General features: G+C 36.1%; 1 protein-coding gene across 7 annotated transcripts in view; it reads left to right on the top strand.

The window, feature by feature from the left end:
- Positions 1 to 23,608, top strand: part of ptbp3 (polypyrimidine tract binding protein 3) — a 135,019-nt gene that overhangs the window by 40,029 nt on the left and 71,382 nt on the right. For 3 of the 7 annotated variants that reach the window (XM_028804902.2, XM_028804904.2, XM_051930208.1), the window contains one exon: positions 17,595 to 17,640. The exons of the other annotated variants lie outside the window; for them this stretch is intronic. In XM_028804902.2, the coding sequence (XP_028660735.1) occupies positions 17,595 to 17,640 (46 nt within the window). Of the gene's footprint in view, positions 1 to 17,594; positions 17,641 to 23,608 lie in introns of those variants that run through there. 7 annotated transcript variants of the gene reach the window in all.

The raw sequence follows: 23,608 nt of genomic DNA, 5'->3' as shown, positions 1-23,608 counted from the left end.
CAATACAAGTAATGAATTTACACGTTATTGTCAAAAGGGTCAAATTAGACTGCCTCCTTTACATTCATATCCTGCATATCTACAGAAGCTTCTAACTAACGAAATACCTGAAAGTGAAAACTTTATGAACTGCATTAGATCCTACAATAGTTCATTTGCTTTTGCATCTAATGCCATCCAGTCACTTACTCAACACCATTGATAAACTTCTACAAACGTTGATAAATAATAATATTCCCTTTGGAGGAAAGGTACTTTTATTAGGGGGAGATTTTACACAGTGCTTAGCTATTGTTCCACATTCCATGCGCTCGGCTATTCTGCAGTCCACCTTAAAATACGCAGACAATTGGCATTGCTTTCAAAAGAGTTACGGAGATATTTGGAACAGCAATCTCATTACACCAAATACCCCTTTTAACACAACAAACTATATTATGTCCAAAAAATATTAATGTTGATCACATTAATAACCAGGTCATTTCATTACTTCCTGGAGTTGCACAGCTCTTTCTAAGCTCTGACAAAGTTGACTCTGATGACGACAATGACCATCTTAATTTCCCCTTAGAATATTTGAACACTATTAACCCAGCCGGATTAACACAACACAATCTTAGCCTTAAAAACGGAACAATAATCATGCTATTAAGAAACCTTAACACTAAACAGGGTTTATGCAATGGTACACGTTTAGTCGTCAACACCATGCCACACAATGTTATTGAAGCAAAACTTCTTACAATATCACATTCTAACAATACTGTTCTAATTCCTAGAATTAGCCTTACAAGTTCTGACCTGCAATTACCTTTTACACTTAAACGGCGACAGTTCCCCATTAAACCTACCTTGGCCATGACCATCAACAAATCACAAGGACAAACAATACACAAAGTTACCATCTACCTCTCTGAGCCTGTTTTTGGACATGGACAACTTTATTTGCTTCCTATCTGCGTCATCTACACCTTCACACTATGCTACATCTCATTCATACATCACGCTCTTTGTAATTTCACAACACCAGGGGTTGGTGAGCGTAGCGAGCAGGGGGCGGAGCCCCCTAGTTAATCAGAAAATTTAAAAAAAAAACAGATACAACAAATAAAAAATAGCAGCATGCATACAAAAACAAGGACTGCACAAACAAACAATATGGGGAAAAATGAAAAGATAAAGCAACATGCAAACCAAATTACACAAAAAATAAGACTGAGGCAGAAGGATTTCATTATTACTTTTATATAGTGTTCTAATGGGGGAATTGGTGAAAGCAAGAAAACCAAAAGATAAATCCTTTCTCTTGTCAAATGCATTGTTTAACTCTGAGTTAGAGTAGGATTTGAAAGTACAGTGATTCCCCACCTATCGTGGAAGTTACGTTCTAGACTCGCCCGCGATAGGTGAAAATCCGCGATATAGAAAGTCCACATTTTTTTTTATAGTTTAAGCCTTAAAATACCCCTCCCACACGCTTTAAACACATGTAAACTTATTAAAACACACTTTGGATACACATATGATACACGGATGTCGGGCTAAAGATATGAGTAACATAATAATAATAATAATCATCATCAGTTTTACCTTCTTCTGTATGGTCAAGGTCTTCCTCTGGCTCTTAGGCTCACTACTACCAGAAGGCTTACAAGATGCAGGACGCTTAGGAGCCATCATAGGGCTTAAAACAAAACGAAAAGTTCACAAAAGTTTGCTCAGAAAAGTCGGACCACAAGCAATACGTGATTTGTCGGGGACCCACGCTCGCTGTTCTTGCGAGATTACACCACGTTAGCAGCAGCTTATCGGAGCCCAAGAGAATGAAATCCACTCTGATTGTTTGAGTCTCCTCTTTCAGCCAATAACAGGCTTTGTAAGAAATCATCTGGGTGCTGTAACGTGAAACTCTTTGTCTGCTGAAAACCATATGCTTTGTTATGAATTGGCTGCAAAGTACACTACAGATAGGATGTACTTATTGAATTTTTCCATGATATAGCGGGGGCGCGATAGCTGAACCGCGATAGAGCGGGGGATTACTGTATTACAAACATATAATGTTTTCACCTTGTTTGGTTGGGAAGTTCTAATCTAAAACCAACAAAACTTTGCTATGCAGATAGTGTGAAGGATAAAGAAAAACTGTTTGATTTTGACATTATTTAATTGTAATAATATGTGATATAGAAATGTATTTCCAATCATGCATCATATAATGTTCATAAGAAAATTCTGAATGTAATCCTTGAAATATTTGATCATTTTTAACTTTACATGCTGACCTCTTGTAATACTATGTTAGCTTTTTTCGAACTGTTGGCTCTAGTCTTGTATGATCAGCTGTATATTTGAGAGAAAATGAATTTGCTCTAAGGACTGCACACCTGGCATGATTTGGTCCCAGCCTTCCATTAATTGTGTTGGGATTGAACTCCTCACCATCCAAATTGCAATTAAGGATTTGATGATGGATTCATACCACATTGTTTTGGTGTGTACAGGTGTCGACCCCGTATGTTCCATCCTGGAATTGTGCTAGCATAAAATGGGAAACTACTGCCTGAAATGTTGGGAGTCTCCCTGCATTGTTTGAGCAAAGTGGCTGCATTTTTTGAGGGATAATGGAATCAGAAGATTGCTCAGGGGAGACAGAATGCATGTAGTGGTCATAATTGGATAGACAATAACTATATAACAGAGCATATAATGTGCAGCCAAAATTGTAATTGAAGAACAATGTGGTACGTTGTAAGGGGCAGCAAATTGTTTTAACCAGTAAATTCAAAACCTACAATATAAAATGATACAAAGGAGGTTTCTTTTGTGAATGAAATCTTGGATGACCAGGAACATTTGGTCCCTGCTTTTAAACATTGCACAAGTGACGTCATAAATAACCCAGGAATTCCTAATAAAACGTTGAACATGTTGATCGAGGTCAAAGTAACACAAGGAAAGAGAGATTCTTATTTTTCTGTTTTCATTTGCATCATGCCATCTGTTGAGACTCCGATTGAATCATGAAGTACTTCTGCCTCAGTCTTCTTGTTTTCTTTCAGGTTTGGTTTGCTACTGCTGTTTATGTCTGTATGCTTTTAATTTGTTTATCCATCCATCCATTATCCAACCTGCTGCTTATGTCTGTATGCTTTTAATTTGTTTATCCATCCATCCATTATCCAACCTGCTATATCTTAACTACAGGGTCACGGGGTCTGCTGGAGCCAATCCCAGCCAACACAGGGTGCAAGGCAGGAAACGAGCCCCGGGCATGGCACCAGCCCACCACAGGGCTAATTTGTTTATGCAGTCCTTATTTTGTTGGTGTACTGCTATTTTGTTTTGTTTTTATTTTTTTGTTTACAGTTTGTTTTTGTGGTTTTCAGAGTTTGATGTTTTCTGGTTTATTTATGTGTTTTCCCAATTGTTTTTGCTCTTTTGTTTGTCTTCATGTTTAATTTCTTCTAGCATTTTCATATGTTTTTATTTTGTATGTTTACACGTTTTCTTTGTTTTTTATTTGGTTTTAAGATTTTTCAGTTTGTTTTACTGCTCTGAACTTCAGGGCTGCTGTAGGTTCTCACTTTGTGCTCTGTACTTCAGAAGTAGGCCCAGCTTGAGTGAACCTGAATCAGATTAAGTAGGTTTGAGTGTGTTTTATGTTGACTTTTCAGCATGCAATGGCTTCACATTTTTCTTTACTTTCAGTAACTTAAGCGGTTGTGCTTTCAGATTCCAAAATATCAACAAAAACAGGACTGTACAGTATATTTTCCTCTGAGGCCAATGGTCCTTTTAGGTCATCCTTACTTGTTTATTTTCACAGGCATTTTATCAATTTTAATGAATGTGTTGAAAATATGGTGCTGAAAAACCTATGGGACTGTTTGGAGTGCTTTTTAACTGGCAGCCAGTTGTAAATAATCTCTCCGTTTACTGTAGTCTCTGTGTAATTTACCTTTATTCCTACTGCTGTTCTAATTGGCACTGTTTTGCATAAATATTAAAATGCATTTGACCCTTTATACATGAGATCATAATATGATCACTTTAATATAAATTGGCAACATTTTTCCTTCCGGTAAAGTGGGAATTGTTTGATATTGGCAAGGGTGGAACCTTACAATTGGGTCTATTAATGTTTATTTTTTGTTATGCAAACCTGCTTTACAGATGGCTAATTTACCTATTAGGTAGCTTTAGCTTTATTTCTATCAACATCTCCGAACTGAGTTAAGCCTTTAAAGAATGCATTAATTGGAAGAAAGCTTTTAAAGATTAAAAGGGCTTTCTGAAAGTAAAGTCAAGTTTTAAAAGTGAAAAGAAAAAATTATATCATTTAACAAAGATTACAATTTTTTTTCTTTGACATTTTATATAGCCATCTTGAAGTTTTAGTATAAAAGATGGTTCTTTGTTTTGGCAGAAGGGACTAAATATTTGAAATGTAACTTTATACCGGAGGGGAGAACTATAATATGCATCCTTATTGGTGAAATATCAGCAGAATCTATTGCGGCATTGAAGCAGAACTGATATCTGCAATCGGTGGCCTACCTGTAACTATAGACACCTGTTTCCTGTGGAAAAAAGCAGGCTATCCCTTCGTTGCCTTGAGGACTCCTATAAAAAAAAGTCAAAGCAGTAAAACGTCGCAGGTAGAAACATGAAACCCTTTAAATTAGGTATGTACACAAGGCTTAAGTTTCATGAGTTCATTACTCTCTATTCAGGTTAGTTGTTTGTTTTTGTCTGTAGTGATGTATTTAAAGGTATGGACAGTATACCAATATGAGTGAATGTATAATTTAAGGAAGCCACTGAAGACAAAACTATATCTGTGGAGTGGTTTAGAAAAATGTTTAAGATCTTTTTCAGCAAAAATAGGTAGACCAGTTTATGTTAATTGCCAAAATCATTTTCCCTTGAGGACAAATAAAATATAAGCTTACCTAAACACTGGATTTCTTTTGTTGACATGATTGCAGCTTCTCATAGTAGCTTCACATGCTTACCCTGCACCCAGAGACCATTTCATTTAGTTCTCAGTAAATTAAATATTTTTTCATTATTTGTTTACATTTGAAATTATTGCACACATTCAATTAAGAAAGTCATTCAACAGTAAAGTATTATGTGTGATGCACTAGCCTTATTTATCTTTGTCATTGGTTGATGATGATATAAAATTGTAGTGCCAGACATAGGCTGATTTTTATTTTAAGACACACAACCAAGATGTTTTTAATTCAGTAACTGGACGTTTTTGACATGTATGAATAAAGCTACACTTTGTCTGCAATAGTGTAGTACTTTTTTTCCTTTTGAGGATGTGTGTAAATCACCTGCTAATTAAATTAGGTAGTTGGGAAGGCAAATGTTAAGGCACAGTAGAACATTAGAACAATCTAGATAAGAACAGGCCATTCAGCCCAACAAATCTTGCCAGTCCAATCCAATTAATTCTTCTAAAATAACATTGTCTAGTTTTGAAAGTCCTACTTTCTACCACAGTACTTGGTAATTTATTCCAAGTGTCTGTTGTTTTCTGTGTCTAGAGAAACTTATAACATTTGCGTGAAATCTACCCTTAACAAGCTTCCAACTGTGTCCCTGTGTTCTTGATGTGCTCATTTGAAAGTGACTGTCTCAATCCAGAAGACAGACTTCCCTTCATAATTTAAACACTTCAGTCGTGTCTTCTTTTAATCCTCTTTAGCTTAAACTGAAAAGGCTCAGCTTTTTAAATCTTCCCTCATAATTCATCTCCTGTAGCCATTGAATCAACCTAGTCAATCTTCTCTGGAGGATAGAAGGAGGATTTCCATTTTGGCTGCTTCCGAATGTGTGCTGCCACTGATCTTTTTGAATCATGTGGAAATGTACTAATACTTAACCTTTATGTTATTTATTTAATTTGTATTAAGTCACTTGCAAAAAATATTTCAGAGAGCAAGTCCACTAGATCTTTCACCTGAGCTTTATAAGTGAGATTTAGATGTTTGATTTAGAAAAATATAAATTTATTTGTGTATATTCGAATGTGGGTTACAGATTCTGCAATCTGTATTTACATGCAAATATGAAGTGCATGCAGCTTGCCAGTAGACTGCTAACATATCATTTTTGCAGTGCATTATTGATTGAACTTTCATTTATTCTTCACATTTTGATTCTCAGTATGGACAAATGTTCATGTTAACTAACAATCTGAAAATGAAATTTGGTGATTCTAGATATCTGTTCCTTTTTTATAGATTTTGTTTTTATTCTTTTTTTTCTTTCTATCTAAATGTTTTGGCAACTCTGACTGGATTTAATTTTTATGTGGGATGAACTCAGCATATTCCAATAATAAATGCTTTTAGTTTGCACGCTTTGTGGCTTTAAGAATGTGTATGAAGTGATGAACATTGTAGGTATGGGTTGATTGTAATTGGTGCCTCTCAAAAAGCTGGCCCTTCACAAATCATTTTATGAATTCTCACCACTGTAGTACTAAATTTCTTCAGCTGTAGTGTAAAATCAATTTCACATTTGTATGTTAATTGTGTATGTGTACTTGTTAATTACTCAGCTTTCCAGTATTTTGACTTTTTTAGCAACTTTTGGATGAAGGTGTCAGCTACGTAAATAATAATGCTACCTACCTGCTACCTGAACATTCTAATGTGACAATTTAGTACATGAACTTATTTAACTTGTGAAAACCCCAAAGACTCACAGTACCCCTGTTTGTAGAGCCACTAAGATTAATATTATGTGTTGTAGGCTCCAGCAGCACCCAGAAAAGACTTGATACAGACAACAAAAACTAACCGTTGGAGTTTAACCCACAATTTGACCAACCTTGAATAATTCCACTAGTGTTATTAGTCTTGTGGTGCACGACAGGTCCACTTTCCCCACTTTCTTTTTGATTGCTTTATAAATATTTATAATGGCATGAAATGCATAAATCATCCTTTTAAGCACCCATAATTTAGAATTACTCATGCTAGCCTGCTCCTGTCTTTGAAGAAAAGAATGGACCTTAACACTAACCATGATCTGCAGAGCAGCTGACATTGGAAAAGGAAAAGTTTGGTCCTTCTAACTGAAGAGATGGTTGTCCGTTTCATTAATGGAGACTAGGGATGTTGACAATTAACCATTATTTCAATTACTTACTTTAAGATTATTAAGAATTTTGATTGAGCTGCACTGTGTTAAGAATATGATTTAATGTATCTTTTTGTTAGGGGAATATATTTTGCTTTGCTACATTGCAGTGCCTGATACAGATCTAGTTTGAAACATGTTACCTTTTAAACAACATGTCTACCTTAGATTGGAAACATTTTCAGTGAAGGAGTAGTAAGGTTGACTGCAAACTGTGTAGTACTCTTTTGAAATATAAAAATGGCACATGTATTGTATTCAACCAAAAACAAGTACAGGCAGTTCATGAAAGTAATAATCAGAATAGTTTTGCATAGTTAGGCAGCACTGATTACAGAAGTTCAAAAATTTCAGTTGCAATTTTGGATATTCATATTGTAGTACACATTCAAATGTATTCAAAATATAGACATCATTGTGACATACCCCATATAGACTGCACATTTCCTATGGCAACCTCTCATGTCCTGAGCTACAAAAAGAAATAACTTACAAACTGTAAAGCTGCTGTGCCTCTGATGGTTAAAAGTAATTGTTTTCTTAGGCAGTTAAAAATTAACTATTCCATGGACACAGTTAAACTCCTCAGATATTTTAGGTTGCAGTTTGCTGATTAAGTGTTTTATATATATATATATATATATATATATATATAATATAATGAGTCTTATGACAAATGAGAATTAGTTTAATTTGTTAATGTCATCATTTACAACATTCATTATAATAATTTGACTTACTGACATGTTAATTTTTTCATGTTTTTCATAATTAAGAATTAAATGTTTCTTTCTGGGTTGGTACTTTTTCAAAGAGTTAAATATATTTGTCATTGCATGTAGTACAGGTTTTGGAAATAATTGAATAAATGTTGGATTTATTTTGGATAAATTTACTTGTAAATAATGAAGATACTGCTTTTAAGTTGGTGTACATTATGTAGTTATCAGAAGTATAAGTTAATTTTTACTTTAAAATCAGAATCAGCCATGTTGTCTGATAATGTAAGAAAACAATTTGCAGTTAGTATCATGGTAGGTTGGCAAACCTGTATCAGTGCATATTTATAATAAGAGCAGCCCTTCACAAATGACCTGCAAGCTGCTGCTATGATTTCAGGTGTGGATGCTTTCTTACTCAAAAACTAATCCCATGTCCCAGGAATCTGACAGTGGTGCAGAGAATACCAAGGAACGGTGTGATAATATGCTTATTGTATATTCGATAACTGTAATGCATAGCTGTTCAATTTACAGTGTAAATGCATGATAGAAACGGCATTACTTTGTCATTTCATATACAGTATTTATATACATACAGTATGTGTAAGGTATAAAATAAATATACTCCCCTAGATACAGTTTACAAAATACAAATTAGAGGAGCTTAGTGTGCTGCAGAGCCGGTGTGACAACACAAATGACCATGGGGTATTGGTAAATGCAAATTGTTCATTAAACAGTAATTTAGTGTATCTTGTATAAATATAAAACCAATTTAAAAGAATATTGACTGTGTCTGCCAGCAGATGGCACAGTTGCTTGAAAGACACAGGTGCTTCATTTTAAATATTTGTCTCAGTTGTGTTTCTTTCCATTACTTATGGTTTTTATTGCATCCTATTAGCATGGTAAAAAAATATTATGTTTTTACATACATACATATATAAACAAAATATACACACACACACACACACACACACACACACACACATATATATATATATATATATATATATATATATATATATATATATATATATATATATATAATATAATATGCTAGAAAATTAGACAAATGCAAGTCATCTTTCCATTTCCAGAATGCAGGGTCATTGAAGGCCAAGGCAGATCTCTGCAGCATTTCTTCATAATAAAGCACCGAGACAGAAATGATTGTGTGGTCTCTTAGTACCAGCGCGTGTCTTAGTACCAGTGCTTGTTTTGTCTACAGCAACTTTTTCTTGTTGCTTTTGAAGTCTTTGCTCCAAGACATTATTTTTCAGTCGGGTCCTTTTTTCCTATCTGCATACACAATGCAGTAGTAGATGGTATGCTTGTAAAATATTGTGTTTTTGTAAATGTGATCACTGTTGTCAGACGAGATTACTTTTAGTAGCATTTTTATACAGGTAGGGCGAAGTGGTGGCTCTAAGACCAGGGATCTGCGCCGCCAATCAGAAGGTTGCAAGTTGGAATCCCGTAAACGCCAGAAGTGACTCTACTCCATTGCGCCTTTGAGCAAGGCCTTTAACCTGCAATTGTTTTGTCCTGGGTATGACGTTAATCTGCATCCAGCCCTGTAAGCATATCCACCAATTTACTGTACATGGAAAACTTGGGGGTTGGTGGCAGGATTGGCACTCCAGCCACTGTAAAAAAAAAAAAACTCGCACTGTTCCAGTGTGGCACAGAGATGTTACCTGCTGCACTCTGGTTCCAATCCAGGTGGTTCATTGTGTAGTGGGTGCAGCAATGTGCCATCAGCGCATGCTCTCAACCTCCCTTTTTCTCTTTATACTGTTAGCACTTCCACCCATGACATTTGTAACAGCTAATCAGTTCATTTACTGTATTGCACACTGTTAATTATTAACTATTATTAACTATTGTCAGCTTTTTTCTGAAGTAAGCTGCCTCAAAAAGAAAACCAAATGTAGAATTTATTCTTTTCTCTGTAATTGTAAAGCAGTTAAAATATATGCATTTCTAGATCAAACTATATATATAATATAATATACAGTCATGGCCAAAATTATCGGCACCCCTGGAATTTTCCTTGAAAATGCACCATTTCTCCCAGAAAATTGTTGCAATTACAAATGTTTTGGTATACACACATTTATTTCCTTTTATGTGCATTGGAACAACACAAAAAAACAGAAAAAAAGCCAAATCTGACATCATTTCATACAAAACTCAAAAACCGGGCTGGACAAAATTATTAGCACCCTCTACTTAATATTTGGTTGCCCGCCCTTTGGAAAAAATAACTGAAATCAAGCGCTTCCTATAACCATCAACAAGCTTGTTACACCTCTCAACTGGAATTTCCGACCACTCTTCTTTTGCAAACTGCTCAAGGTTTGTCAGATTTGAAGAGCGCCTTCTCCCAACGGCAATTTTGAGATCTCTCCATGAGTGTTCAATCGGATTTAGATCCGTACTCATTGCTGGCCACTTCAGAACTCTCCAGCGCTTTGTCTTCAACCATTTCTGAGTGCTTTTAGAGATATATTTGGGGTCATTGTCCTGCTGGAACACCCATGACCTCTGACGCAGACCCAGCTTTCTGACACTGGGCCCTACATTGCGCCCCAATATCTTTTGGTAGTCTTCAGATTTCATGATGCCTTGTACACAGTCAAGGCATCCAGTGCCAGTGGCAGCAAAACATCCCCAAAACATCTTAGAACCTCCACCATGTTTGACTGTAGGTACTGTTCTTTTCTTCGTAGGCCTCATTCCGTTTTCTGTAAACAGTAGAATGACGAGCTTTATCAAAAAGCTCTACCTTGGTCTCATCTGTCCACAAGACGTTCGCCCAGAAGGATTTTGGCTTCCTCAAGTACATTTTGGCAAACTCCAGTCTGGCTTTTTTATGTTTCTGTGTCAGCAGTGGGGTCCTCCTGGCTCTCCTGCCATAGCGTTTCATTTCGTTCAGATGTCGGCAGATAGTTCAAGCTGACACTGTTGCACCCTGAGTCTGCAGAACAGCTTGAATATGTTTTGAAGTTGATTGGGGTTGTTTATCCACCATTTGGACTATCCTTCGTTGTAGTCTTTTATCAGTTTTTGTCTTCCGTCCACGTCCAGGGAGATTAGCTACAGTGCCATGTGTTGTGAACTTCTTGATTATGTTGCGGACAGTGGACAAAGGAACATGAAGATCTTTGGAGATGGACTTGTAGCCTTGAGATTGTTGATATTTTTCCACAAATTTTGTTCTCAAGTCCTCAGACAATTCTCTGCTGTTCTTTCTGTTCTCCATGCTTAGTGTGGCACACTTAGACACACAACAGAAAGGTTGAGGCAGCTTTTCTCCATTTTAACTGGCTTCAGATGTGATTGCTATATTGCCAGCACCTGTTTCTTGCCACAGGTGAGTTCAAACGAGCATCATATGCTTGAAATAAAACGATTTACCCACAATTTTGAAAAGGTGCCAATAATTTTGTCCAGCCTATTTTTGGAGTTCTTTGTGACATGATGTCAGATTTGGCTTTTTTTCTCAGTTTTTTGTGTTGTTCCAATGCACAAAAAGGAAATAAACATGTATATCGAAAAACATTTGTAATTGCAATTTTCTGGGAGAAATGGTGCATTTTCTGGTAAAATTCCAGGGGTGCCGATAATTTCGGCCATGACTGTGTGCGTGTGTGTGTATATATATATATATATATATATATATATAATATATATAATATAATACAGTAATCCCTCACTTATCGCGGGAGATAGGTTCCAAGGCCGACCGCGATAACTGAATTTCCGCGAAGTAGGGACACTATATTTATTTAATTATTTAACGTGTATTTGGACGTTTTTAAACCCTCCCTGTATTGTTTACAACCCACCATTTACTCTATTAAAAACAGGAACAACTGCTAAGCAATATGAAATCGGTAGATAAGTTTACACTTACTGTATAGCGAAGTACACGTAGCAGCTTTTAGGCGGTCATGACATCGTCGACCTTGTTGCAAAGATTCCTAAAGCAGATTCCATCCAGACTACTGCCTTATCACGTCCACTTGCAACTCGTTTTGCACCCTGGTTAAAGGACACTGCGGCTGTAGATCTTATATGCTTTTCCTCCTTTTTAAATAAAGAGAATCGATGTCCTGCAGCGGTGTAGCTGCTCCCTTCCTTCAACATATCCAAAACGTTTACCTTTTCTGCAATCATTTGCATCTTCTGTTGGTGCTTGGACACGGCCCCTGAAGCATTAGCACATTAATGATGAATGAGTGAGATGAGACTTCCTGGTTAATGCAACACTCGTCGCTGAGCCAATCAGCAGCACACAGGAACTTAACTGCGTGCTTTGATTGGGTAGCTTCTCAGCAATCCGCCAATAGCATCTCTTGTGTGAAATCAACTGGGCAAACCAAGTGAGGAAGCAAGTAAACAGACCCATTGTCCGCAGAAACCTGCAAAGCAGCGAAAAATCCGCGTTATATATTTAGAGATGCTTACATATAAAATCCGCGAAGTCGTGAATCCGCGAAAAGTGAACCGCGAAGTAGCGAGGGATTACTGTGTATATATATATATATATATATATATATATATATAATATATAATATATAATATATAATATATATAATATATATATATATATATATATATAAAAATAAGGAATAGTGATTAATTGGTGGATAAAATCAATTTAAATCATCTTTTGGTAAAATTCTTGATTAGTTATATTCAAACTGTCTGTGGCTCAAGATCAAGTGGCTTTTTAAGATCAAAATGCCTGTCTTCACGGCTTATGTTCACTATTGATTTCTTTAAATTAATGAAGAAGTGTTGTCTTTGTTTACTGGTTGTGCGATGATTACAGTACAACCTATCCCATTGGGATTAATAAAGTATCTATCTCTCTATCTCTCTATCTATCTATCTATCTATCTATCTATCTATCTATCTATCTCTCTATCTCTCTATCTCTCTATCTCTCTATCTCTCTATCTCTCTATCTATCTCTCTATCTAGTCACAGTATGGAATCATGGGCACCGTAGGCTCCATCCCATATTAAAGTTGCAATTTTTGTATATAGTTTCCACAAAGGATATTTGCTGGTTTACCTGTAATGAAATAGTATAAGCAAAACTGAAATGGACATTTATAATGACTTTTCTTTCCAGGGAAGGTTTTTATCTTCAGTCTTTTGGAGGTACTTCTATATAAGTTTAAGAAAGGAATTTCACTTTACTTGGACATTGACATGCTTATTGACAGATTGTTTCTGACCCATGCTAGCTACTGTATTCCACAAGAAAAGAGAACGACTGTGATTTAAGTAAAAATACACTCAGGTTGAACTGAGGTGGGCAGGAGTCCCATCCTGCACTGCACCTAATGCTGCAAGAATAGCCTGCAGCTGCTTAAATCGTACAATATGATCAAGGAGGTTTAGAAAATGCCTAGATGGATGGATGGATATCAGACTTGAGCTAGAAGTGCATTGGGGATTTGATATAGTTGAGATGGCTAGAAGGAAGTATGAGAGGCATGCCTTGAAGAGCTGAATTTATTATTGTTATTATCAGTGGACATTTTGCCAAATCGTATTGTAGGTAAGTGATTTGCGTGATTCATGATAATGATGATGATTACTTTAAACCAGCAAGATGAGCAAGTTCACTTGTAAATTGCATCAAAAAACATAATTTATAATTATATTTATCAGTCAGCAAACAGACTTAAAAATGAAATAAGGTAATTGCTTTTACTTTGTGGTGCATTAGCTAATGTTGGTTTCTTACAGCTTCTGGGGCCAGGTTTTGGTTATTGTTTGTTAGGAGTTTCCACATCATTCTATTGCCTACGCTTTCACCCTATCACATTCAGAGATTACGTTTGTTGGGTGAATTACATCTCAAAATGTTTTAAGTTTTATTGAATGTGTGTGTGCAAATGAGTGTACCTTATGAAGAACAGAAATCCTAGTCTGGGTTGTTTCTTGATTTGTAGCCACTGCTTCCTTGATAAGACTTCATATCCAACAGCCATCTACTGGACATTTAGTTCTAAAAAGGACATATCGGCACAAGAAACTGTAAAGAGAGAGGCACAGAAAATTGTATCTGTGGACTAAATGGTATGCCTTACAAGTTAAGGGACTTTAAATCTGTTTTATTAGAGGAGATTGCCTGAACACAATCTAGATCTTCAAAATCCTTACAGACTTTAAGTTCTTTCGCTGTTTAATCAAAGGAATTCTGCTATATCACATACTTAAAGACACCAGTAGAAATAAGGGAAAATGCTGTGATGGCAAAATGCAAGAAGCCCTTCTTCAAGCAAAGTGTTGTATGACTGTGGAACAAACTAAATGGCATGTAGATGAAACAGAAATCTTGACAGCTTTACTTAATTACATACTTTCCAAGTTTTACTTAAATTTTGTTTACTAGTTACAAACAGTTTAGGTATTAAACTCAGGTCCTTATTGGTCTAAGCTTCAGCTGTATTCAGTACATTGGCAGTCTGGATCTGTAATTATTTTACTGTTAGTTTGATTTAAATCTTATAAAGATACCATTGAATGTTGAGCTTGCAATGTCTTCTTTTTAGTGAATTTTTAAAAGAACTCCAACTTATTAAGCAGCCTTAATAGGTCACCATTGGGTGGCTCATACTTTAAAAAGGGCAAAGGCAGCAAATATTTCAGGTATAGCCAGTTTTGGTCCACAAAACAATATGGCAAAATGGCCAACCACTGTGTGTATGTTTTGTGCTATATTCCAAATGTACTAAAAATTCCTCTGAAGCTAGCAGTAACACTTTTTTGATTTAATACTGTTACTATATACCAGCTTTTGATTTATCTGGTCTTTGCACATCCTGTAGTACTGTTTTTGTACAGAGTTTAGCAAATACCAATGACAAACACTCACAGACCGCTTCTCGGGAGTTAAGGTAACATTCCTGTTCTTCTGCTTTCACAGACGCTTTCATTTAGTGCTGGACCATAAAGAGTTCTGGCTAATCAAGTCACTCCCCTGGTGTGACCTGTCAGTTTGATATCTCCCACTCTCCCTCAAAAACTTAAAATATAGATGGGGTGTGCAACAGGGCAATGGTGTATGCTGTGAACAGTTCAGTTTTTACTCCACATTATTAAGGACACTTTTGTAAATACATTTTTGATAGCTCTTTACAGATATGTTGCTGGGAATTTTGTTTGATTCTAAGGATGGGAGACCACTTGATAAGACACTTAAATTAATTTCTGTCTGTATACGTTCAGAGAGTTGCCATTTTATTTTTCAAATAGATTGATTTCAGATTTAATTAACCCTGTCCAAGCTAGTTACTTTCACAATATCTAGAGCTTCAACCTGGGATTAAGTGGCAGCATAAAAGGAGTTTAAGGGACTTGAGACCTCTTAATGAAGGCAACGGTGCATCAGTCATTGTGTCCTGTATGAATAACAGCAATTTTGTATACTGTAGTTCTCCTCCAGTAATTATGTATATTAGTGCACAGAACAGATGCAACAAATACATTTACATTTATTTTCTTGGCAGACACTTTAATCCAAAGCGATTTACAGAAGAGGTAAACATTATCCAGTAACATTAAGCTAGGGCCTGTTTGTTCAGCAAGTGTATTAGGACAGGTAACAAAAGTTTATTGCCACAAGTGAAAAGATGAAATAACTAATAAAGTTATAATCCTAGATTAATAATTGATAAAACAGTTAAACTTAATGTAACAACAAATCAGTGAACAGTATGAAGGATCACAGAGCATAGGTTTGTTTGTTTTTTTGTTTTCAATCAGTTAGACAGATATTCACAGAACAGGTGCTTCTTAAATACATTGTGGGAGTCAGCAGTTCGGCTGGAGGTGGGCAGCTCGTTTCACCAGCTTGGAACTACACAGGAAAATAGTTTGGATTGAGACTTAATACCATCAAAGATTTGAAGTTAATGCGTGCTGCTAAAGAGAGCCAATGTATCAACCTGTTTAAATACAAGATGAGACACTGCATTCTGGACCTTCTGCAGCGCCATGATAGCACATTCCGATACTCCTTCCAGAAGTGAGTTGTTGTAGTCCAAAATATCAGTTAAAAATTATCAGTAGTTGTAGGTAGGGATGCAGATGTTGAGCTTATTTCATAACCAATTGTTGATCCCAAGTTGTCCATTAATAACTGTTAATGGTTAATAAGAGACAAACTGTCTAATATCACAGAGAGTAGTTCAAGGATACATTTTTATTGATTATTTTTGAATGAATTTCAAAACATTTTATGAGCGACTTCTTTACAGTTTTGCTTAAGTTCAAATTTAATTTCATACTAGTGATACTAGTATAATGCAGACAGACCATGAGAACAACATCATATACTAAATAAGACATTAGACAGATTGTATACTGAAGGCTTTGCCAGTTGCCTTAAGTGTCATGGCTGCTGTCTCCCTCTACTACATGTTCAGAATTGAGTTTATTACGCTTTAGATTATCCTCATTGTATTTTTTCTTACCACAGTTTTAATTTCTCTGCTAGTCTAGGGTTTACTTTTATACACAAGGACTGATTTGTGGTAAATTTCGCACTCTCAGGAGTACTATCAATATAAGAAGTAGGCATGGTATCAAAATTTACAAGACCGTGTTTTGAGCTTTAGATGACCATGCATATGTACAGGACTGATTCCTACCTTGCACCCAATGCTGCTGGTAGAGGCTGCAGCTCTGCAGGATTCTGGGCTAAATTAAGCGGGTGAGAGAGTGTTAATATTAGATTCTGTAAATCAGTGTTATGTTAGTACCCGAAACACATCCTGAACAATGGCTTGTATAATGTGGAAGCATGGTCCTTATAACACCCACTACCCAGGTTCAGACATTCAAACACTGTGACAGTGTAACAGACACCATTACTCTGTGGAATGCTTTGATAGTACTGTATGTTTAGTAGTGGCTGAAAATGACAAATGACAAAATGCCATTGTAAAGAAGTTGCTTTCTGGTCCAGTGAACCACACATGCACCCTTCCTGTAAAGGTGTAATAAATATAGTGAGCAGCAAGTACATGTAAGAGTACGCTGAGAATTTGAGCTTACCCTGAAAATGAAAACTCATGGAGTAGAGAGAGTCAGGAGTACGTTATGATGGAAGGTTCAACCAAGCTGAGAACATTTCATTATGGGTTGATTTTAAGTTATTAATTAAAGTGGTGCTCTAGTAGGCACATTATTTGGACCTAAAAAATCCCTCTGTTAAATTTTATTTCAAAAAATATTTTGTCAACATGATAGTAGAAAGAAAATGGATGGAGTGATTCAACTATGACATCCTGAAAGGTGATGTTGTACTCTTACAGCTATTGAGTGGTTACTGAAAGAAATGCATTTTTACCAGCTACAGTGAGTGATGAAGTCTTCGTCTGTTGCAAAATTTCCCTTTCAATTTACAGACAAGTCTAAAGTTCTGTGTATTGGATTGCAGCACCTCAACTTGGGGGTGCAGACAGTGTCAGTTTTCAGGTCTTCAGGATTTATTGCCATCATTTAATATTAAAGGGAACATATACCTGACTGCTATAGACTTACCCCAACCATTTGTGTTTATTTTTATTTTTTTTTCGAAAAAAATCATTCTTTTTAATTTGATGCTCTCTTAAAGCAGTTGAGTAAGTTCTTCTTCCGTGCCCCTTAAACTGTTATTTATTTATTTTTCCTCAGAGCAAAAAAGACTACAACCTTCGAGCTCAAGTGGTCGGCAGACCTGGTTAGTAGGAACACACTACATGCTGAGTGATGAATGAGTGATGGGTGTAGATGGCAGTGAATGGATGAAAAGTTTTTATTTATTTATTTTTTGGAACTTCCATGGGTATGAGGAGTTTCTGATAAATGATCTGTTTTGGTCCTGAAATTAACATAAAGCTCTATATTCGAGCATGACCAACCTGTTGAAGCATATCAGATCTCAGCCTCACTGATTATCACATTTCATGTACATAGGTTGTGTATGACACCAGTGAAGACAGGGGAAAATAAAGATTGGTCTGGTTATTTGACCATTTAAGAACTTAAAAATAGGAAAGTGATTGCCTGCCACATGAATGATAGATAACATAGTGCAAAAGCCGGTTTGGTTTGCAGCAAGAAATAGCAGTTTACCTTTCATTTAAAACTTGTATTATTTGTGGTGCTAATAATAAATTATGTAATTTTTTTATACAAATAGACAAGAAATTAATACACAAACTGTTTTCCTATTATTATGTTGTACTTTTTACCTTTTAACAAGTTAAGAAGATGTTGTAGGTAATATAAGTTAGTTAGGTTTTGGCAGGTTGTAAGTAAATCTCTTGCATACTCCCCCCAAAATTGTCAAAATATATCCATGAATCTAATCTACTGTGTCATTTTTTACAGATAAAGTACTGCTATGTTCACTGAAACTTGAAAACCTCTTTTATCATTTGTCTGTGGTTCATTTTGCTGCTTGCCTTCTAATTTCTGTTATTATAATGACTAAGAACAGAGCTTGTCTGATTTTTTTTTTTTCATTTAACAATTTACAGTTCATACTGTGACTTTAATTTTAATTATTTCTTTCTATGTGCATTGCTCAATATCTCTATTACAAATAAAATGCAAAATTACATATGATAAAAACCACAATATTGAGCACAAAACAACATTCACATGTAGAGGGGAATATAAGCAGTTAGTGTTTCCTTAACAGTATTCCCTGCGTTTGTTTTTTTTTTTTTAATAAAATATATATTTTTGATTGACTCCTAAAAATCAAAATGCACTCTGTGTGGAATATCGGAATTGGAATAGTAAAGAAATCAATGGGTGAACTGGTTTCTTTAAATATGGAGTAACAGTATTGCTGTCATGCTAATGTAATGTAATTTCAAACATTAGGGAAATGGTGCAGTTGTTATAACAAATTAAGACCACAAGGCAGAATATAAAGTAAAGCATACATCAGAGGCTTTTTTTCCAACTCCCATCTCCCCCTCTCAAATCGCTCTGATTACTTTTTTTCTTGCCTGTAACCCTTCATGAACTTGCTTCACCCGTTTTTAGAGTTGATATACCTCAGACAGCTTTAAATTCACTCATGGAGATCACTCCTAGCAAAGCCTGATAGTCTCTCTTGTGGGAACTCTGCCTGAACATACTACTGTAACCTGTAAAGAGCCGGGTATCCAAAGCGGGTCTTCACCTCACCAGTCTTTTAAAGGGACATCAGTATGTAACCTGCTACCCTCTAGCAATGGGGTGGAAGGGTACAGGCATTGACTGACTTTAAATTTACAACTTGGCCATGGCTAGGTTTCTTTAGTTTCCTCTTGTTGGAGAGTCTAAGTAAACTATCTTCTGAATTGTTTACTTAGTGTACAGAGGGTAATAGTATCTTTTTACACAGAGGACGTCGCATCTCTTTCCTGTTTTGGTGTCTGTGAATATTCTCGTTCTAGGATACTGTGCCAGTGCGGGCCTCTTTCTCTGAGATTTTATTGGGAAGTTTTTATTTTTCCTTTACCCAAAGTCTAAGTGCTGCTCTTCTCCCTAGCATTCACTTGCCAGCAAGACGCATCTTCACAAAGCATCTCATTAAACGCAAAATTGGTCTTTTGTTGTGAAATTGGCAAATCTGAAAACTGGTCAAGATGAGGGAATGCTGTTAATAGAAAGTAGTGCAAACAAGGGGTGTTGTTTAGCATTTAATTATGTCATCAATTATAGTATTTCTGTAATGCAGCCTCCATGATAAGACAAAATTACTTATAATTTTACTTAGTACATAATTTGATCAGTGTTTAAGTACATGGACTAAGTAAATGAACTGTCAAGTAATAAAAAGTAAAAAATAATATTGCAATGCTTTCTGTGGTGATAAATCATTAATACTCTTTTAATATAGTCTGTAGCAATTATCAGAATTTCACAGGAGTGCATTTAGTTTTACTTAAATTACAGATTGCATTCATTTAGATAATGTGTTGCTATAAAAATGCATTTATTCTATATTCTCAAAGGTGGCGATCAATGTGTTTTGCTGAAAGGTGTGTGGTACTGTAAAGATTCTGATACAAAATGATCTATCCACATTACATCTACCCATCATGTGTTTCAGTTCATTTATGTTTTTATTTTGCTATTTGCTATTTTATTTTGTTAAATTTTGCAGACATTGTCAAATGAAAATTAAATGCTGCAACGCTAAAATAGAGGCCTGTCTTCACCACTGGCAGGGGTACTTGAAGTCTGCAGTTCTCTACTTTGCACTATTTGTGTCTTTCTTTATGTTGTCTACAATGAAATTGGAGAATTTTTTTCCAGTTGGTTTTGGTGTTCACATGTGTCCTGATAGACCAAAGTTGGTCTCTGAAATATTTAAATTTATTCTGAATTAACATAACTCCACAAACAAGAGTTAAAGTTCCTTATGAAAAAAGAAAGTGGATGGTGACCTGATGTGTGTCTAAACATCTCCCCCACCCGTAAAATAATGTTTATCATGTCTCCTTTATGCCTGAATCTATAATAATTTAGTGTGAAAACATCCTCTTAATATCAACAATCCATCATTGTAATCCAGAGATTTTTAAAGACATTCATATATATGCAAAATATACTTGACGTATCTCAAAAGGATCCTCCCATTGTACTAGCCAGTGGAGACTCTTGCAATATTTGAAATGCATTTTTACAGTTAAAGATTAGTATTAGTCAAGTCAAGGATTTTTCTTATTAGTTGTAGTATGTTGACACTGTTGAAGAATCACAATATAAACATTTTGTAATAAATCTCATGATTATATCCTATCACTGGGTTCCTAGAAATTGCAATGCCTACCTATAGGACCTTCATATTCATAAGAAATGGCAAATGTGTCCTAAACTTCCACTTTTATATCACTATCAATTTAATTTCCTTTAGGGTGGAATAATTACTATTATTTTATCAACCAGCCTCCTGTTTACATGTAGCAAAACTACACAGTATAATACTGTAGAAAGTTACTGTTTTATTTATTCGTTTGTTTATAATTGTTATGTAATATTTAAATTATACAAAGTTCCTTTATTGTTCCTTCCTTTATTGGCATTATATGGTACAATGAGATTCAATATGCAAATCCTCCATAAACTTTTTTTTCCCTATAAATGATAAGAAAATAATACGATTAAAAAAACTATACAAAATATACAATATGAAAGCATAAGCACAATATACATCTACATATAGTGTAGATACTGCAAATGGTTCATAAAGTGGCTCAGGTTGCACAGTAGTACAGTGTAGTGCAAGTTTGCAGTGAGGTAATTGTAATTATAAGTACAAACAGTTCTATTGGGACCACTTGATGGACTGATTGAGTGCATTTATAGCACATGGGAGGAAACTTTCTGATCCTTGAGGATCGTGCAGGAAAGGCTGTGAAGCGTCTGGGAGATAAAATTACAGGTTAAAATACTCTCTTTGGTGCACTGCGAGTAACAACGAAAAGCAGCTATGGTATTTGGAATAGTTTGGCCATTCCGTGTACTGTTATATTATTACAGAATAATTTCAATCAAGTGACTTAAATTTGTAAACAATATGCATTTAATTTCATTATATTTGATAAAGCCTGTGTCATGGGTGTGAGTCTAAAAAAGAAAGGGAAACGACGCAGACATTAATTGTTGTAACACAACAGTTTTGAGAAATCATTTATCTAGACGTCACCCATAAATATAATCTTGTTGACATCCAAACAAGTATAGCCTAAACAATGTACACTGGAGAGAGCATTTAGCTCCAAGCATCCATTTACTTCGCTTCATGCCCAAAAATAACAGAATCTATAGCAGTTTTTAGCTGTAAGGACAAGAGATCCTACATCGGTTGTTGAAAACGAGGTCTTTTGACAAATGATAAAGGTTTTTGAAGTGCATTATGCTATACCAAGCAGAAAGCAACTGAGTGAAGTTATTGTGCCTAGGCTTTATGAAGATCTTAAGCAAAGTATCACCATGTGTTTCAGGCCAGTGGAGTGAATAACTCTTAACTGGCGACAGCTAAACATCCATGGCAGCAGGTTCGTACGTGACAATCGCACATTAAAAACGACTGGGCACCTGTGGCGGATATGATGCAGACAAGCATGCTGGTCACACCTGGAGCAACCACACTGTCTATTTACAGAGCAGCTGAGATGACTCACTGTTGTTCCAAAATTTTTTCAATCATTTCAAATGCACTGTTCCATTACGTGGCCATATAAATCACAGGTTTGCGTTTTGCCAAGTCCAATGAACGTTGCTTCTCTTTAAGAACTTGGTTAGCTGTGAAATACGGTGGAAAAAGTTTGCAATGCGCCTCACTTGGCTAAGCAAGCAGGCAATTGTTGGAATTTTCATAATATTTTCATAATAGCCTGCAACACAAAAATGAGCATGTGCTCAAAGCAGTGACTTTAAGTAGCTCCATTATAGCTCCATAATAGTGGTGTTAGCAGTCACGTTGGCCAGTTCTTTTTGTTTTATGTTCCATTCATTCAGTGCCACTATCAACAAGCATCAGCTCTGAATCCTCATTTTAAAATGCTTCCTTTTTGTCTAAGGACTGTTGGGACATATTTTTAAAATACAGTGGGGCAAAAAAGTATTTAGTCAGCCACCAGTTGTGCAAGTTCTCCCACTTAAAAAGATGAGAGAGGCCTGTAATTTTCATCATAGGTATACCTCAACTATGAGAGACAAAATGAGCAAAAAAATCCAGAAAATCACATTGTCTGATTTTAAAGAATTTATTTGCAAATTATGGTGGAAAATAAGTATTTGGTCACCTACAAACCAGCAAGATTTCTAGCTCTCACAGACCTGTAACTTCTTCTGCAAGAGGCTCTTCTGTCCTCCACTCGTTACCTGTATTAATGGCACCTGTTTGAACTCGTTATCAATATAAAAGACACCTGTCCACAACCTCAAACAGTCACACTCCAAACTCCACTATGGCCAAGACCAAAGAGCTGTCAAAGGACACCAGAAACAACATCGTAGACCTGCACCAGGCTGGGAAGACTGAATCTGCAATAGGTAAGCAGCTTGGTGTGAAGAAATCAACTGTGGGAGCAATTATTAGAAAATGGAAGACATACAAGACCACTGATAATCTCCCTCGATCTGGGGCTCCACGCAAGATCTCACCCCGTGGGGTCAAAATGATCACAAGAACGGTGAGCAAAAATCCCAGAACCACACGGGGGACCTAGTGAATGACCTACAGAGAGCTGGGACCAAAGTAATAAAGGCTAACATCAGTAACACACTACGCCGCCAGGGACTCAAATCCTGCAGTGCCAGACGTGTCCCCCTGCTTAAGCCAGTACATGTGCAGGCCCGTCTGAAGTTTGCTAGAGAGCATTTGGATGATCCAGAAGAGGACTGGGAGAATGTCATATGGTCAGATGAAATCAAAATAGAACTTTTTGGTAAAAACTCTACTCGTCGTGTTTGGAGGAGAAAGAATGCTGAGTTGCATCCAAAGAACACCATACCTACTGTAAAGCATGGGGGTGGAAACATCATGCTTTGGGGCTGTTTTTCTGCAAAGGGACCAGGACGACTGATCTGTGTCAAGGAAAGAATGAATGGGGCCATGTATCGTCAGATTTTGAGTGAAAACCTCCTTCCATCAGCAAGGGCATTGAAGATTAAACGTGGCTGGATCTTTCAGCATG

This window comes from Erpetoichthys calabaricus, chromosome 7 (assembly GCF_900747795.2).
Source record: "Erpetoichthys calabaricus chromosome 7, fErpCal1.3, whole genome shotgun sequence".
NCBI classification, from domain to species: domain Eukaryota; kingdom Metazoa; phylum Chordata; class Cladistia; order Polypteriformes; family Polypteridae; genus Erpetoichthys; species Erpetoichthys calabaricus.
This window is presented reverse-complemented; position numbering and strand designations above follow the sequence as displayed.